Below are 18801 nucleotides of genomic sequence, written 5' to 3'. Positions count from 1 at the left end.
AGCATCACTGATCATGTGTCTAAGGGGAGGAGCCGAGCAGGAGAAACAAAACGTCAGGACTAGTTCAAGAAGGGAAGTGAGGCGGCAAACATGGCGGACGCAACCTGCCGGCCTGTGGCTGCTTTTAACTACCACAGTCTGCAGGTATGCAAAAGCAGCCCCAGGAATCTCAGTGCAGCCGTCACCCCTGCACAATTGAAAACAGCGCCGGCCGCTGCGATCGCGGCTGCGGCCCGCCGCTGATTATATTTGACTGACAGGCAGTGACAGCAGGCGGCCTACCGGGAATTTTCCCGGTTGGCCAGTCCAGCCCTGAGCCAAGGTCAGGGCAGGTAGCGTTCAAGTGTCATCAGGACAAGCCAGGTCAATCGCAGAAATCAGACACAGGAACATATACAGGAATAGCTGTAGATCAAACAGCACTGACTAATAAAGCTGCTGCACTTTTATAGTCCATTTGGTGCCAGTGTAAGCAACAGGTGCGAGTGCGCTCACATATGCGCACGTCTATGCACAGCAAGGCAAGCACTCGCAGATCTGCGATTGTGCATCTGTATACGCCTTGAGCTTTTACCTGTACTATGGCTGGTGCCTTCCCGACAGCTTGTCCCTGTTTAAAAGCAGAAGTTTACTAATTGCTAAAGCTTTTGAGCTGGTTCACACTGGGGCGACTCGTCAGGCGGCTCAGCCGCCTGACGAGTCGCGTCCCATTCAATGCAATAGAGCCGTTCTAATAGGAGCGACGTAAGTCACTCCGACTTAGAAAAAAGTTCTTGTACGACTTCGGGGGTGGCTCGGGCGATTTGCATTGACTTCTATACAGAAGTCATTTTGCTAATCGCCTCTGAACACGTCTTCAGGGCGACTTACAGAGTCGCCCCCGGAGTCGTGCCGCCGCAGTGTGAACCGGATCTTTCTGGTAGGAATGGGGTTGCATTTGTCTGGCATGGGGCTGGGAGCTTATGGGACCCCACTGTGTTTTTACTGGCACTAGATAAGTCATCTGCTTTTCCTGCCTTTTGGGCAGGCCTTGTGGTTGTGGGTAGTCCAAGGGTAATTTTTATACCGTATGCTGGGCCTGCTTTGTGTAATTGCACTTGGCACCTTTATTTATTTTGCACTTATTTATCACAGGCATGTGCACTGCACATGTTTTTCTTTTTACAGAGATGGATGGTGCAGGTATTGGGACCTGCCCTGATGTCAGGGAGAGGATCTGTGGCCTTCTGGATTTTTTCCTTTCCCCAACTCTCTCTTCGGGACAGCCCACCACTAAGTACTTGGTGGACTAGCTTCAGCTTGTCTCTATGAAGTAGTGTCCACCTGGTTTTAGCCTAGGTAGACCAATATTTGCCTTGTTCCTGTCAGGAGCCTTGTGCCCCAGGGAGTTCAGGAATTGAGGCACTTCCTCTACAGAAAATGGGCCATTCGCTGTAACTCTGTGCACTTTTTTGTGTGCTGTGATTTCATAGTTCACTGATTTCGGAATCAACTAAGCACCACTCCAGTGCAGAGGTGACATGTGGAAGAGAGGTGCAGAGGTATTCTGTGGAAGTGGGGTGCAATGAAGCAGGAGGCGCACAGGTGATGTGTGCAAGAGGGGTGCAGAGGTGATATGTGGAAGAGAGGTGCAGAGGTATTCTGTGGAAGTGGGGTGCAATGAAGCAGGAGGCGCACAGGTGATGTATGGAAGAGGGATGCAGAGGTGATATGTGGAAGAGAGGTGCAGAGGTATTCTGTGGAAGTGGGGTGCAATGAAGCAGGAGGCGCACAGGTGATGTGTGGAAGAGGGGTGCAGAGGTGATATGTGGAAGAGCGGTGCAGAGGTATTCTGTGGAAGTGGGGTGCAATGAAGCAGGAGGCGCACAGGTGATGTGTGGAAGAGGGGTGCAGAGGTGACATGTGGAAGAGAGGTGCAGAGGTATTCTGTGCAAGTGGGGTGCAATGAAGCAGGAGGCGCACAGGTGATGTGTGGAAGAGGGGTGCAGATGTGACATGTGGAAGAAAGGTGCAGAGGTATTCTGTGAAAGTGGGGTGCAATGAAGCAGGAGGCGCACAGGTGATGTGTGGAAGAGGGGTGCAGAGGTGATATGTGGATGAGAGGTGCAGAGGTATTCTGTGGAAGTGGGGTGCAATGAAGCAGGAGGCGCACAGGTGATGTGTGGAAGAGGGGTGCAGAGGTGATATGTGGAAGAGAGGTGCAGAGGTATTCTGTGGAAGTGGGGTGCAATGAAGCAGGAGGTGCACAGGTGATGTGTGGAAGAGGAGTACAGAGGTGACATGTGGAAGAGAGGTGCAGAGGTATTCTGTGCAAGTGGGGTGCAATGAAGCAGGAGGCGCACAGGTGATGTGTGGAAGAGGGGTGCAGAGGTGATATGTGGAAAAGAGGTGCAGAGGTATTCTGTGGAAGTGGAGTGCAATGAAGCAGGAGGCACACAGGTGATGTGTGGAAGAGGGGTGCAGAGGTGATATTTGGAGGAGAGGTGCAGAGGTATTCTGTGGAAGTGGGGTGCAATGAAGCAGGAGGCGCACAGGTGATGTGTGGAAGAGGGGTGCAGAGGTGATATGTGGAAGAGAGGTGCAGAGGTATTCTGTGGAAGTGTGGTGCAATGAAGCAGGAGGCGCACAGGTGATGTGTGGAAGAGGGGTGCAGAGGTGACATGTGGAAGAGAGGTGCAGAGGTATTCTGTGGAAGTGGGGTGCAATGAAGCAGGAGGCGCACAGGTGATGTGTGGAAGAGGGGTGCAGAGGTGATATGTGGAAAAGAGGTGCAATAGTGGAGACAATGCAAAGGTAATAGGCGGAAGAGAGGTGCACAAGTGAGCTGTAGAAGACTGGTGTGGGAGTTAGCTGTGGATGAGGAGTGCAGAGTAGAGCTGTGGACAAATGGTGCAAGGGTGAAGGTTATCCTCTTCTCTGACTATAGCATACCTCCCACCATTTTGAGATGGGAACGAGGGACACCTATTAGCAAAAGTATGTAAGCATAGGACACACCCCCTGTCACACCCCCTTAACCACTTGACCACTGGGCACGAAAACCCCCTTAATCACCAGACCAATTTTCAGCTTTCGGTGCTCTCACAATTTGAATGACAATTACTCAGTCATACAACATTGTACCCATCTGAAATTTTTGTCCTTTTTTTCCCACAAATAGAGCTTTCTTTTGGTGGTATTTGATCACCTCTGCGGTTTTTATTTTTTGCGCTATAAAAGAAAAAAGACTGAAAATTCTGTAAAAAAAAAAAAAAAAATCTAGTTTCTGTCATATTAGCAGGTTATTTCTCACACACAGCATATGCATACTACAAATTACACCCCAAAACACATTCTGCTATTCCTCCCGAGTATAGCGATACCACATGTGTGCGACTTTTACACAGCGTGGCCACATAGAGAGGCCCAACATGCAGGGAGCACCATCAGGCGTTCTGGAGCACCCAGGCCAATTCTGACATTTCACTCCTACATGTAAAAATCATCATTTATTTGCTAAAAAAATTACATAGAAACCCAAAACATTATATATGCTTTTTTTTCAAAGACCCTAGAGAATACAATGGCGGTTGTTGCAACTTTTTATCTTGCACGGTATTTTCGCAGCAATTTTTTGAACGCGTGTTTTTAAAAAAAAAACAGTTTTGTGCTTAAAAAAAAAAAAAAACAGTAAAGTTAGCCCAATGTTTTTGCATAATATGAAAGATGAAGTTACGCCGAGTAAATAGATACCCAACATGTCACCCTTCAAAATTGCACACGCTCGTGAAATTGCGCCAAACGTTGCTACTTAAAAATCCCCATAGGCGACGTATTGCAAGGTATTGGAGTATTGAGGGTATTGCGGAGTATTGGGGGGGTATTGCAGAGTATGGGGGGGTATTGCAGAGTATGGGGGGGGGGTATTGCAGAGTATGGGGGGGGGTATTGCAGAGTATGGGGGGGGGGGTATTGCAGAGTATGGGGGGGGTATTGCAGAGTATGGGGGGGTATTGCAGAGTATGGGGGGGGGTATTGCAGAGTATGGGGGGGGTATTGCAGAGTATGGGGGGGGGTATTGCAGAGTATGGGTGGGTATTGCAGAGTATGGGGGGGTGGGTATTGCAGAGTATGGGTGGGTGGGTATTGCAGAGTATGGGGGGGTGGGTATTGCAGAGTAAAATAAAAAAAATGATGAGTGCAATACTCTGCAATACCCCACCCCATACTCTGCAATACCCCACCCCATACTCTGCAATACCCCACCCCATACTCTGCAATACCCACCCCCCCAGGGTGGGTATTGCAGAGTATGGGGGGGTATTGCAGAGTATGGGGTGGGGTATTGCAGAGTATGGGGTGGGGTATTGCAGAGTATTGCACTCATCATTATTTTTATTTTGCAGAGTATTGCGCAGGGATGGCTGGATCTGTGACTGCAATTGTCACAGATCCAGCCCACAGTGCGGCGGCTGCTGCTGCCGCCCGATCCCCCCCCCCTCCCTCTCCTCTCACACTGTACCGAACGGTACAGAGAGGAGAGGGAGGAACCGGCGTCATTACATGACGCCGGTTTGTTTACAAGTGATCGCGCCGTCATTGGACGGCGCGATCACGTGGTAAGGAGCCGCTTCCATTGGCTCCTTACCGCGAGTGCTGTTGCTGCGGGTCCCGTAGACCCGGCGAGCACCGGCGATCGCGTGTGCGCGCCCGCTCGGGCGCGCACAACGCAGTCTCTGGGAGGACGTACATTGACGCCCTCCTAGAGTACAGGAACCGCTCTGTAGCCGTATTTTGGCTATAGGGCGGTTACCAACTGGTTAAAGGAGAATTATGTGAAAAAAAATATTAGTTAAACCCACAAGTGCTTTTTTTAACCACTACTATTCTTTTATAAAGGCTTTTAAAATTTACAATAGAAGCAATTTAGAAATCGGATGAAAGGAAAAACTTTTTGAAAGATAAAAGTGCATTTTTTAGACAACTTTAGAGATCAGAGCAAAATGAGGAGGAATAAATGGACATTTCTCCAAATCAGGGACAGTTGGGAGCTATGCTATAGCCAGGGTTGCCAACCGTCAGTAAATTTACAAACAGATTGTAAAATCTGTAATTTTTGCATCTGTCCATAAATGTGCATTACGGACATACAGACTACACGTCCATAATGGACATTTATGAACAGATGCAAAAATTACAGATTTTACAAACTGACTGTATATTTACTGAAAGTTGGCAACCCTGGCTATAGCCAAGAAGAAAACAAGTTTTGGCTTCAATTCTACTTTTTTCAACTGTTTAATTTTTCTGCACTGGATGTTTGGCCACAAAAAGTTCTAGAAGCACAGCTACAGTGGCGCCAACAAGTCTCTCGGTACAGCTAAGCTAAGTAAACCTCGTGGCTGAATGTACAGAAAAAAAGAATCATTCGGCAGTTGTTGTACGTGTATTTCTCCTCGCCTGCAATTCATCTTTGAACACAAGTGAACTCCGTCCCTAAAGACATCCAGCACTTTCCACCTTCCTGCAATCACACAGCACTAGGCTAATAACTTGTCCATGACGTCACCGCCACTCATGTCAGTCAAAGTTCCGACCGCATGTAAGGCGTGGCTTCTCCACCAGCAGAAGCAAGGGCCGGGATAAGAAACCCCGTACAGCCAACAGACCTATAACCCACTCACTATTTGCTGCAATATCTTTCCGCCAGTGAAAATAGTCCCGTGATAAACTAGTGCCTCATTCTCGGGAAAAAGGCTTGTATTCTGAGGAAACGGACCGCTCGGCCGTTCATCGTTTCGGCAGTAAACCCTCGTCGACGTTTGTTACTTCAGTCCGGCGTGTGGAGACTAGCGGGGGGAAGCTTTGCATTGTCGGCGCGGGATCCTTGCGCCGTTCAGAAATGTAGTCCCGACACTATAAATGGCGGGTGCCACCTTAGTTTGTTCCTTTTCAGTCGAGCCTTGGAACGGAACATGTCTGGTGGCTCTGCGGACTATTCCAGGTATTTTCCCTCCAGAGTAATGATAGCTTGGTGGGCTGTGCCTAGAGGTGGCAAGGCATGGGTGCTTAGGTATCTGGGCATGTAGGGAGAGGCTTGTTGCAGCGGGTACACTGCTGGAACTTGTAGGCCTCACACTCCCGTATGGAGCACATTAATAATGTGGGTTACTTTGTGGAGGACATTCCTCCATAGTGACAGCTGTGTGCACGGTGCTCCTATCTATACACATGGGGAGCCGCCGTTTTATTTTACGGTGTACAGCCTCGAGCCCTGGACCGGCCACAGTTCTGGAGGCCCGCCGGGGGAGGAGGTGAGGGCCGTCAGCGCCGCAGGGTGGGAGGGGTCCACACGATTTTGGCAAAAACATTGCGGAGAGGGGAGGAGGTTCTGCAGTGTAAGGGCTCTTCTATAATTGTGGACTTGTTACCAATGTCTACTGGGGGCTTCACCGTGCTGAGTGTCAACCAGACTCTGCAGGGTGATCAACATTCACTGCATGTCGTTCCTGGATCGGAGTGTAGAGAACGTGCAGCAAGCCGTGGCTCCTACTCAGCAGAGGGATGCTCAATGCAGTTAGGTGTTTACATGGCATTAATAACTGCTTGCTTCACATCTGAGTGCATGCTTCCAGTGTTCCTGCATGTAGAACTTTCATTTAATGGTGTTCTGTACATATGAAACACAGAAAAGCCACATGTGCCACAACAAACCATGTGGTGGTGTGACACCATGTGGCTTGGTTTGCTTCTGTGGATGTATGGGATTGCTATTACCAGGGCATCTTCTGACATGGTAACCTTTTTTGAGTTTTGGGAAAGAGCTCTAGCTGCATGTAGATGTGAACCAAGTGCTTTGCATATTGTGTATTCACATTAGTCATTTAAGAGCTTACAATCTATGATCCCTATCTTGCATAGAAATATACAAGGGTCATTTAAAACAGAGCTGAAGTTCTATCGCAACAGGGTAGGTTTTCATTGCAAAAGCGACATGCCATGCTTTTATGATCTTCAGCGCTGTGCATGCTCAGCTTAAAGTGGAACTTTAGTCAGAAATTAAATCCTGATCACTTCAGGCTGGCACCTTTTGCAGGTATAGCCAGTCTTGCTCTGCACATGCTCAGCTGCTCTCATTTTAGGCACTGCCAAATTTGTAGAGGCCAATATGCTGACAACCTAAAGCATGGGTGCTCAACCTGTGGCCCTCCAGCTGCTGCAGAACTTCAAGTCCCATCATGCCTCAGCCTTTGGAAGTCATGATTGTAAGTGTCAGCCTTGCAATGCATCATGGGACTTGTAGTTCTGCAACCGCTTGAGGGCTATAGGTTGAGCACCCATGACCTAAAGACTTGCTGCTGCTCTGGGCTTGAGAAACATGGTAAGAACCAGGAACCAAGCTGAAGGGAATTTATAGTACCCTGGTTTTATTAGCATAATGGGGAATGTATGTTCCTTGCTAAAGCACACTTTTTATCAAGCTGTTATGGGCAAAGTGCCGCTTTAGCACTTAAAGCCCAAGACTATTTCTGACAAGTTAAAATCAGCCTTTTTTGCTAGCTTACTTGGAACTCCCAAATATTATACATGATTGATATGGGGGGGGGGGTACAATTGCAATACAGAAGGGCCCTGCTCATGGAGCGGACATTCTAAAGGGGGGGGGGAGAGGGAGTGGTACAAAAGGTAATGGCTGCAGGGGATTATTTGATGGGGGTGGCTCAAGTACAATTAGGTGGGTGTGGGACGGGCTTCCCTGAATAAATGAGTTTTCAGGGATCTGAAGGTGGGTAGGGGCTGATCAAACATTGAGGCTGGGAAGAGGCTCTAGTGAAGTCCTGTAGGCCAGTTAACAAGGGTGCTAGCGTGCAGGAAGAGTGGACAATTTGGGCAATATCTGCAGTTGAGGTTGGTGATGTAGCTGGGGGCAATGTTGTGGATGACCTTGTATTTTGTAGTTTACATGGTAGCGAAAGCCATTAAAGAGATTGTCAGAAAGGCAGTAGTCACTGATCGGTTAGTGAGGTGTGAATCTAGCGGCATTCCTAATGGACTGAAGGGGGTCTAGCCTGTGTTAAGGGTAGGCCATTAGGGAGACAGTTGCAGTAGTCCAGGGTTTGACAAATTTGCTTGGAATCTAGGAGCCAGCTAAAAAGGTTAGGAGCCATAAAACGCGCCCCGTCCCGACGAGCTTGCGCGCATAAGCGAACGCATACGTCAGCAGTGGCCGCATATGTAAATGGTGTTCAAACCACACATGTGAGGTATTGCCGTGATTGGTAGAGCGAGAGCAATAATTCTATCCCTAGACCTCCTCTGTAACTCAAAACATGCAACCTGTAGATTTTTTTTTTTTTTTTTAAACGTCGCCTATGAAGATTTTAAAGGGTAAAAGTTTGTCGGCATTCCACGAGCGGACGCAAGAGCTAGGTTTTAATTTATTCAAACAGGTGGGGATCTAGTGAGGGTTTAAGTATTGGGGTGACTGGTTGGAGGTACTTGAAAGCCACTTGACTGAATGTTGGTCAAGGCAGCACATCCTTCATAATTTAGTTTTTCGGATAGGCAAGATTTGGATCATTGCATTATCGCATTACAAATGAACAAGTGAAATGATGGTTACCATCTTTCGGGACTGACCTGGAATGGAGAAAATATACTCTGCTGATCACTTGTAGATGTATAATATAGTAACCAAATGCTCACTGTTGCTGATATTAACTGAATGCCATTTCTTTTTTTGTAGAGACCATGGCGGCCCAGAGGGAATGGACCCCGATGGTGTCATTGAGGTTGGTATGATACAAGTTGCTCTCCTTACTTTATTTTTGGCATATGGGATATGTAAGACTTTCTCTTCTTGCAGAGTAACTGGAATGAGATTGTTGACAATTTTGATGACATGAATCTAAAGGAATCTCTTCTAAGAGGAATTTATGCTTATGGTTTTGAAAAGCCTTCTGCTATCCAACAAAGGGCAATCATCCCCTGCATTAAAGGTTGGTTTGACTTAATGTGTCAAAATGTACAATTGTAATCATTAGCTTGGGTATATAGGATTAAAATTCATAATCTGTTAATGTATACAAGTGAAATGATGGTAACCATCTTTCGGGACTGACCTGAAATGGAGAGAACATTTATTTCTGATCACTTGTCTTATTTGTCTTGGTTCACATACCCAAGTAAAATGTGGGAACAGTAAATGTGTATCCTACTTTTTTTAGGGTATGATGTGATTGCCCAAGCTCAGTCAGGTACTGGCAAGACAGCCACATTTGCCATTTCCATCCTGCAGCAGCTGGAGATTGATCTCAAGGAGACCCAAGCTCTAGTATTGGCTCCAACAAGAGAACTGGCTCAACAGGTATTGAGAGGGTAGTTACAAATGTGCGTGCTGCTCAATTTTCAGTTTGCACAACTGTAAGCCAAACTTGATGGCTCACTAAAGCATCTTAAGCCTAACAGTTTTGCAGACTGCTTTTTACCTTCATGTGTAGTTAAGGATGTGCAATATGAAAACTGCAGTACACGATCTCTGCGGCTACTGCTGGCATGCATGTCACAATGTTAAATGCTTCATGTTCACAAGCTTATAACCTGAGCTGACTGCTTGTTAAAGCACATGTATTTTCTTGCTTCACTTGTGCATTCAGTAATTCAGGCATTTTCTGGCAAGTGTGGTTCATTAATCTCCCAATTCAGTAATTGTCAACTAAATGGGGTTTCGTGCATATAAAGAACAATTCTTGGTGACTGGAAAATTGGTTTCAATGAGCAACCTGAATTGGGTTTCATAAACCCTAAAATATTATAGCACCTGGTTGGGAATTGTGGATTAATCCAGGTAGCTATAACTAGTATTGGTCCTTTTTGCCAATTACAAAAATGACTTCCAAAATGTGCCAAGTGCTTGGGAGACCAGTATCTGAGTACTTAACACGTCACAAAGGTGCTTTTACATATTCACTATATTACATTAACATAATCGATTTCAGTTTGAGACATTGCTGCTGTCTACTTAAATGTTCTGCCATATGTGAGCGTTACTTTTTGAATGCTTGGCAAAGCTGACCCAAGCATGTATGCTACATGATCATGTATTTTGAAGATTACAAATGGCTTTTTTTATGCCTTTGATAACAAGAGCGTTCACAACTTAAACCTTTTTGTAGCCATGACACAGTAAACCTGAACTAGAGATTTGCTACTATACAAAGTGGTGTGCAGATGGCTCCTTGTGTTATGCAACTCAAAAGCTGCATAACACTGTAGATGGCTAAAAGGCAACTTTACATTAGTAAAGTATCATTTATAGTACAAGGCTGGAACTTTACATTTTAGCTAGTGTAGGGAATGGGTTAAAACTTCAGGTATACTTGCCATCTGTCCTATTCAAGAGATTTTCATATTCTGATCCTGTACATAAAACAATGACACCAAATTTCCAAGTTTGGTAAAACCCTATTGGACTGTCTGATTCATAAGTGTCACCAGTGGAAGGCTTCCTATGGGGGGGGGCCTTAATTTTTCCACTCTTTAGTTCCAGTGATTTGTCGTCACAGGACAAGGAGAATCTTTCCAGTGGGTACAGACAAGAGTTCTCAGGGGGTCAACTAAATGTCTAAAGCTGTAGTTCCCTAATGTCGGTCCTACAGCTAAAAAAAACTTCTACTGTTGCGGTTCCTTGCTCCATAATTCTACAGTTAGGACTGTAATTGTACAGAGAATGGAGCAAGTGGTGCATATGGACAGCAGGAGCTGGATGCAACAAGTTTTTCCAAAGGCTGTGCAGTGCTGGACATTTTTATTTTCTCCCAAGATCTTCACTGCGGGATATAACATGATTCCACTGAGGGTGGGGGGGGGTCTTGGTTGCTGCCTGACTTTGGGCAGTTGTCCTAACAGTGCACAACAGTATCTCATTGTTGTATTCATTTTAACTACAGGGCTGTCCACTTGCATCAGATCACCCAGGTGACTGGGTAGGTACTATAGGGCTTCACATGACCTGACTGAAGTCAGATTTAAAGTAAATTGAAAAGCAAGCCTGGCAACTTGGACAATCTGAACATTTAGTTAGTATGGATACCCCCATTCTGTGGAGAAGCAGTTAAAAGGTGGATAGTATAACCCCCCCCCCTCTGTGAAAAATTGAGCTCTTGCATTCTGTTTAATTCAGTCTTCTGGCAAGTTGCTAAGAATAGCCTGTATTATTAATGCATAAGAAATTTTATTTTAATTCTAAGATACAAGTGCTGCATGAGTTGGGAGTCCAGACATTTTCCCACACTTCCAAATGGCTTTATTGCTGCATACTACATTTAATCTTTGAAAATATTTAGGTTCTCATGCTTCCTAAATTGGCAGCATTGGCACTTTGTTAGGCATTACTATTTTTTTTTTTTCTCACTTTTGGAAAGTGCATGTTAAGCTTCTAGCGCCTTTTTTTTTTTTTTTTTTTTTTTTTTTTTTTTTTTTTTAAATGACTATGGCTATTAGAATTTCTAATGCAGTAGTCTTTTTCTAAAGTCTTGTGGACAGGGCAGTTGAGCTAGCACTAAAATTGGTAATCTAAAGCTTAGCGTTGCATCACACTGACTGTAAAATGTTTGTTTATCAGATTCAAAAGGTTATTTTGGCCTTGGGTGACTACATGGGTGCAACATGCCATGCTTGTATCGGAGGCACAAATGTCCGTAATGAAATGCAGAAGCTGCAAGCGGAAGCACCTCACATAGTTGTTGGGACTCCTGGGCGAGTGTTTGATATGCTGAATCGGCGCTACCTATGTAAGTTGCAGAATATTAGGATTTTTATGTGTTGATACAGAATTGTCAGTACACGGATGGTGCTAGTTCTGTTTACAAAACAATGCAGCTGTAAACAGGCTGTCTCCTAGAATTGCATGCTGGAAAAATTGATGGGTAACAGCACATGCAGATGGGTACTACTAAAGATGCCTTTACTTGAGCTTTTGCAAAGTAAACACTTGCATCCCATGTGGTTGTGCCCCAGTAGGTCACTTATCAGATTTCACTGGGGATAGGGCAATTGTCCAATTCAACTGTCTGGATCTATCAAACTTTTTTTGGGGGCTGGATGTATGATTTAAAACGTCGTGGGGGAGATGGTTATAGTCTAGGCATCATAGTGGCTACTCATAACTACTCATTCTGGTTTGTTTCAGCTCCTAAATGGATCAAGATGTTTGTTTTGGATGAAGCAGATGAAATGTTGAGCCGTGGGTTTAAGGATCAAATTTATGAAATCTTTCAGAAGCTAAGCACAAATATTCAGGTAACTCAAATTTTGCTATTCTCATACATGAGGCTCTAACATCAGTGCTGCAGCTTTGTATAGTTATGTGCAAGGTAAATTGCAAATGTGCCTTATGTGCTGCAGTTTTGACAGCAGAATGGGAATGTAGCCAAGCCCTTCTGTAAACTTATTTTTCCTTACAAAGTTATAAGTGCTTAAGGAGATGGTTACTGCTTGGTATATAGTTCAGAAGTCACATTTATAAATTGACACTTAAAGCGTTCTGCCCAAAAATAAATACATTTGAAAACCAGCAGCTACCCTAATGGACACTTGCATGTCCTGGATTCCAGCCATGTCAATGCCTGCAATGGGTGCTGCCATTGCTAGTAAGGGTACCCGACAGTGTAAACTTTGGCTTCACGCTGGGATCCCTACTGGGCCAGAGGGAGACCTGCGGTGATGTCGACGGAAAGGTGCCAATTGGGGGGGGTCCAATGAGCGGAAGTTCCACTTTTGGGTGGAACTCGACTAAGTATTTTATAGCTCATGGACCTGATGCTTATACTTTGCTGTTGCAGAAAATGGAAGTTTAAATTTTTTTTATTAAAGTACAAGTCTTGGCATTAATGCTGCTATTTTTTTATTTGAAGGTTGTCCTCTTATCTGCTACAATGCCCACAGATGTGTTGGAAGTGACCAAAAAGTTCATGAGGGATCCAATTCGTATTCTTGTGAAAAAGGAGGAGCTGACTTTGGAGGGTATTAAGCAGTTCTATATTAATGTTGAAAGAGAGGTAAGAACAGAAGTACCAGCTTTGTAACAATGTCTTTGCTGGCCTTTATGTTCTGTGACCTACTTGCAAAATTTAGGCAGCTGGTGAGATTGCATGTGGATACATAATCAAATTTCTTTTCTTTAGGAATGGAAGTTGGACACTCTATGTGATCTGTATGAGACACTGACCATTACACAGGCTGTAATTTTTCTTAATACTAGAAGAAAAGTTGACTGGCTAACAGAAAAAATGCATTCAAGAGATTTCACTGTATCTGCTCTGGTAAGTGTGTGGAATTTTTTTTTTTTTTTTTAAAAGCAGGATAAGTTACTATATGGCAGTGCAGTGCCATGTTGTCGTTCCCCCTGCTGAAATAAAACTTGTTTCCTACTATCCCTGACTGTTCATTGTGGCAGGCAGGGACGCTTGGTCTCAAACAGTTAATATAATTATGTGCAAGATATGTTGGTAACAAACCCCTTTCACTTACAGCATGGTGATATGGACCAGAAAGAACGAGATGTCATTATGAGGGAGTTCCGGTCCGGATCTAGTAGAGTATTGATCACTACTGATTTGCTGGTAAGTGTGTCTTGGTGGGGGGGGGGAGGGTGTTTCAAATCCAAAGACTCTTATTGTCTGTGACGGTTTCTTGTACCTAGCGGTAATGTTCTTTGGTAGATAAAGAGCCACGTTCCACAGTGAATTACACGGTTGTTCTTCACCACTATACTGTGGCTGACAGTAATTTGGTTTAATTGCATTGGTTGCTGTTTTTACTTTCACTTTGCCCATGTAGCAACTTGTTTCAACTACGCTTGGGTTACTTTAACCACTTCAGCCCTGGAAGGATTTACCCACTTCCTAACAAAGCATTTTTTGTGATGCGGTACTGCGCCATAGTGGAAACAAAGCCTTAAACATGTGCATGGCAAAAAAAAATTGTCATTAGTTATTGAAATCTTGTTGAGTAAATTTGTAACTTTGGAAAAACTAGAATTTATGTTCCATGCATTTAGATGCAGTATTTGGAATTTTGAAAATCCAGAATGACAAATTTTAGGTTTTTCTTTTCAAATTTGGCTGTTTATGAATGTTACCAATTTGAAATTGCCGCATCTAAATGAACAAATGTTTTTTTTATTACATTCACAACTAACTAAATTTGAAAGGAAATTCCAATACCTGTCATTTTAATTGGTACAGATTTTCATTTTTGGATTAACGAAAACATTTCATTGGAACAATTTGCACATGTCTAGGTTTATTTATCTGATTCCAAGTTAACTTTGTAGACTGCCACAGATTGGTAATTCTGGACAAATCTATATTTGCCATCACAAGGTTTAAATCAAATCTGTCCAAATGACTGACCTTTCATTCTAATTTGTATTCTAGGCACGTGGCATAGATGTGCAGCAGGTTTCCCTGGTGATAAATTATGACCTACCCACCAATCGTGAAAATTACATTCACAGGTATGTATATAATACTTCACTTCTTTAAACAAATTAAACCTTTTCTGTAACAGACTTTCCTTTGTTTAGTAGTTAAGAATATTCCTCATAGCTATCAAAAATTTCAGCAAATACAAGATGTTGAATGCCAAAGCATTTTCTACCCTTTAAAACAAGCAATAAAGGAAGTAATTAACGCAGGTTAAGTTACAGTATAGCTGTGAAGTGCTGTTCTGTCGTTCCCCCTGCAAATAATAAATTGCTTCCTACTATCCCTGTCTGTTCTGAAACAAATACAGCCGACAGGGACGCTTGGTCTCAAACAGTTCTTTTCTATAAAATGGCATGTAGTTAATTTCCCCAGGCAATCTTTACTAAGCTTTTATGTTTAAATAGCTAAGGAGCAGAGTACCGTTTGCTCCCGGATGCAGCAGAGATGGCCTGTGGAACTGGTGTGTATTTCTCTTGACCAGAGAAAACACACATCTGGTCGTGAATTGATGGCGGCCAGTGGAACAAGGACTTAACTTGTAAAGGTAATGTCTTTATATCTTTCTGTTGTCTAGATACAACAGTTGGGGGAACTTGGTTGACTGGATATTAATGCTTTGGTTGCTGTTTAAATACCTCATAATATAGCTGACTGTAGATCTGATACTACTCTAACATTGCAGGCACACACCATATGGTAAAAGTAATGTAGCATTTTTGGAGCTCTGCGTGGTGTGTTTAGTAGAAGCCCTAAGTTTACAGCTTCTATAGACAGGCTGAACTTGGATTAAGGCCCCTTTCATACTTGTACAACTTGTCATGCTACTTTGCAGTACCAAATCATGAAACAAGTAACTTCCCATGATTTCAATGACAACCATTCAAATTGGTACAACTTCAAGTCGTTCAGACTTCAATGTAGTCCCTGCACTAATTTGGTCCACATCTTTAATTTGAGTTACACAGGCTTTACCTGAAATTGCAGTAAAATCATGCAACTTTGAAGTTGCAGTAGCATGAAAGGAGCCTTGGGCTTTTCTCAAGTATTGATCACTACTTGCTGGTAAGCGTGTCTTGATGAGGAGGGGAAGTGGGTTTTAAATCCAAAGATTTGTAAAGTCTGTGACGGTTTCTTGTACCTAGCGGTGATTATCTTTGGTATATTAAGAGCCACGTTCCACAGTGAATTACACGGTTGTTCTTCACCACTATACTGTGGCTGATAAAGTAATTTTGTTTAATTGCATTGGTTGTTGCTTTCATTTGCCCATGTGGACTGGAGGGACTAGCATGCTAAAAATGTCAATGGTTCAATAAACTAATACAAATGGCCCTATTGACTTCAAGTGACAACAAAACCTTTTTTTATAGAAAGACATGTGCATGCACTGTTAAGAACAGTGTTTTAAAACCTTAAGAGGTCCATCAGATTGCTTGAGAATGCAGCCACAAATTTGCTTTAGGCCCCTTCCACACGGGGCGGCTCGGGTCTGTCTGCTCACTGAGTAGGGAGGGAACTATCAGAGCCCTGCTGATCTCTATGTGGAGATTGGCAAAAAACAGATGGCATGTCTGTCTTTCAAATCTCAGCCAATCCACCAAGACGGATGTCTTGCCATACGCCTGTCTTGATTGGCTTTCAGGCGTGCCCATGGGAGTCAATGGATGGCCTGCTCAGATTCACCTGAAAACAGGTGGATTCTGAGCAGGCTTAAGTGAAAAAGGGCCTTTTGTTCTGCACAGAAGAATGCAATTCACATTCTGTGTAGAATATGCAATAAAACTAGGCAGGGTGTTAAATGTCTAAACTTAATTTGGCAAAGGAGACTGCTGGGGATATCTTATGAGTCCTATGCACATGGGATTACCTGACTGGTACAGTATTTAAATCTTAGCCTTGTTCCATAACGCCAGGTGTGTATTACTAACAAGTTTGACATTTTCCTGCAAAATTTGCAACTGTAAAGCCCCTTTCATACCTGCAGACTGTTTGCATGTTTCATCCAAACATTGACTGATAAAGTGCACATCAATGCATCTCTATGAATTTTTTTTTTTTTTTAATTTGCTCCATAATCCCATGGAGTGATCTGGGGGCTCCCATCTCCGCCCCCCTCCTGGCCTGCCCAGCTGCATACTCAAGGATAAGGGTCTGATATGAATATTGGGGGGGGGGGGGGGTTGATTTTGGTGTAGGGTATCCCTCAACATTTATTCCATTTAGCTGTTGGTGTGTTAACCCACTGGCTGAAGTAGAATTCCACCTATCGGTCTCACTTTTTGGGGGGTGAAGCAGGCACCTGTGACCACAGCAAGGTATGTCAGAAGTCTGCCCCCCCCCCAGCTGTCAGAGCTCAGCATAATTTGCACATGCACAGTATGGATCTGGCTGTGAAGCTACAGGGCTTCACTGACGGGATTCATTACTGGCAAATAAAAACATGCTGCAGTGCCGACATTGCTGGACAGGTAAATGTCCCAAAGTCAGAAGCTACAGTATGTGTAGCTGATGACTTGGCAGCTATTCACACTGAATTTGAATCAGTTGACCTATTTTGGGATTAGACATGTGCAAGAACAGAATCGTTTAGTTCTTTTCTAAAGACTTTGTAGAGCATAATTATCATGTTGCACTCATCAAAAAATGCATTAACTTCACAATGGAAGGCGCAAGTATGAATGAACTCTAATGGCGTTTTTGCCTTTTTGTTCATGTTGCATGTCAATTTTAACATGGTTGAATCGATCCTATCCGTTTTAGACAATATCTGGCTTTGTTACAAATGTTCTCCAGTGTCATCCAGGATGTCTTGGTGAGATGGGCTCCTAGCACAGAAACTGCAACCCCCCCCCCTCCCCCATTAAGCACAGTTGTGAAGACTGTTCCTTGGCATTTTGTTTCCAGACAGGATCGCTTCAAGATGGCTGTTTTATGCTGTCGGTCCTCTTGTGTGGCAGGAGTCTCCTGACCCTAGTCTCTCAACTGTAGGGACCTGGAAATGGTTCTCCTAGACTGTACGTAATTTAGCAGGGTTTTTCTTTGTCATATCCCTAGTATTAAAGAACGGAGGCTAGATTCTACAAAATACAGGATGTATGTAGTACACTATGCTTGGTGGCTTCTCATTCTTGGGTTGTCCTGGTTGGTAATAAGGCACCTCTCTTGGCTTGCGCTGCATGAACCAAATGTGATTGTTTTCTTGCAGGATTGGACGTGGCGGTCGCTTTGGTAGAAAAGGTGTGGCAATTAACTTTGTTACAGAAGAGGATAAAAGAATACTTCGTGATATCGAGACTTTCTACAATACTACTGTGGAGGAGATGCCTATGAATGTGGCTGATCTTATTTGATCCATGGGATGAGATTTTTTTGAATGCCGTACTCGCTGTTGCTGAATTGGCGGATCACGACGCGCATTTGTGCTTTTCTTTGGAAATATATTGAATCTTGTCTCAATGCTCATAACGGATCAGAATTCCAGATTTTTTGATAAGCAAAGCGACAGTTGCCTTCTGGAAGGGAAGCTGTGGGCTTATCCTCTTTCCAGAGTTTAGACTGTTGGGGTGGGTTGTAAAGCAATGGGGTCTTTACTTTTTTGTTTTAGAAATGTATTTCCTAGTTATTTAGAAGTGGCTGTGTTTGATGTTCTTTATCATTTAATAACTTACTTATGGACTAAAAAATATAAGTGCTGTATAAAATCAGCCAATTATGGTAAATTAGCATATGCACATTTATTGTACATTACAGATGTAGCATTGCTAAATTAAAAAAGCCTATCTTTTGTTTATGTATTTAGTAAAATAAGTGCATTTGTGCTAGACCCTGAACCCCAACAATTGTTTGTCTTTGGTTTAAATGTAAAGTTGCCACATTGCACATGAAATTCAATGTTTAATAAAAAATATATTTACTCCCCGTATAATTTGTGGGCATTTTTTGGTTTGCTAAACATAGTTTCATATTCCATTTGAGCTTTAGCTGCATTCACAAAATGACAATGTATTGACCGTTGAAGTAATTTTAGTTTGATGGTCAGACTAGGTCTGCTTTAACATTCAAAGCAAACTATCATCCATATCTCCATGCTTTATTTTGCTCAAACATCCCCTAGCATTTCAGGCTATGGCCATTTTGAGTAAGGCTACTTTCACACAGGCGTTTTGCAGGTGCTATAGTGTGCGTTGGCAGGACTGTAAGAATGTCCTGCTAGCCGCATCTTTGAGGTGGTGAATACACTGCTCCTAAAGCGCTCCTGCCCATTGAAATGGGCAGTGGCACTTTGCGGGAAGATTTAACCCCTTCAGCCACTAGCAGAGGTTAAAAGCTAGGG

General features: G+C 43.7%; 1 protein-coding gene and 4 non-coding genes across 6 annotated transcripts; all 5 read left to right on the top strand.

The window, feature by feature from the left end:
* The first annotated feature begins 5886 nt into the window (after positions 1-5886).
* On the top strand, positions 5887-18386 carry EIF4A2 (eukaryotic translation initiation factor 4A2). 2 transcript variants are annotated; one of them, XM_040349460.1, is made up of 11 exons: positions 5887-5983; positions 8726-8771; positions 8846-8978; positions 9207-9346; positions 11603-11771; positions 12170-12279; positions 12894-13037; positions 13164-13301; positions 13512-13601; positions 14418-14497; positions 14873-14950. In XM_040349460.1, exons 1-11 carry the CDS (start codon positions 5955-5957, stop codon positions 14874-14876), a joined length of 1083 nt encoding a protein of 360 aa, XP_040205394.1. In that variant the 5' UTR covers positions 5887-5954; the 3' UTR covers positions 14877-14950. The 2 variants fall into 2 exon arrangements, with proteins under 2 accessions (XP_040205394.1, XP_040205392.1); XM_040349458.1 differs by lacking the exon at positions 14873-14950 and adding an exon at positions 17674-18386 and having other exon boundaries at positions 5888-5983.
* LOC120938450 lies at positions 8585-8653 on the top strand. Its single transcript, XR_005749066.1, has one exon. It is a non-coding gene; the product is annotated as a small nucleolar RNA SNORD2 (small nucleolar RNA).
* On the top strand, positions 9067-9135 carry LOC120938449. Its single transcript, XR_005749065.1, has one exon. It is a non-coding gene; the product is annotated as a small nucleolar RNA SNORD2 (small nucleolar RNA).
* Positions 13335-13459, top strand: LOC120938401. The gene has a single exon (XR_005749022.1). It is a non-coding gene; the product is annotated as a small nucleolar RNA SNORA63 (small nucleolar RNA).
* Positions 14672-14802, top strand: LOC120938402. Its single transcript, XR_005749023.1, has one exon. It is a non-coding gene; the product is annotated as a small nucleolar RNA SNORA63 (small nucleolar RNA).
* Positions 18387-18801: the final 415 nt, after the last annotated feature.

This window comes from Rana temporaria, chromosome 4, assembly GCF_905171775.1.
Source record: "Rana temporaria chromosome 4, aRanTem1.1, whole genome shotgun sequence".
Classification (NCBI taxonomy): Eukaryota; Metazoa; Chordata; class Amphibia; order Anura; family Ranidae; genus Rana; species Rana temporaria.
The sequence above is the reverse complement of the archived record's forward strand: the minus strand, read 5'-3'. Positions and strand labels throughout refer to the sequence as shown.

What these genes read in the sequence shown, in the direction of transcription:
- EIF4A2 (XM_040349458.1), top strand. Translation starts at nt 5,955, where the DNA reads ATGTCTGGTGGCTCTGCGGACTATTCCAG. An exon ending in GGCTCTGCGGACTATTCCAG is followed by an intron (nt 5,984 to 8,725) that starts GTATTTTCCCTC and finishes CTTTTTTTGTAG; the next exon opens with AGACCATGGCGGCCCAGAGG. An exon ending in AATCATCCCCTGCATTAAAG is followed by an intron (nt 8,979 to 9,206) that starts GTTGGTTTGACT and finishes TACTTTTTTTAG; the next exon opens with GGTATGATGTGATTGCCCAA.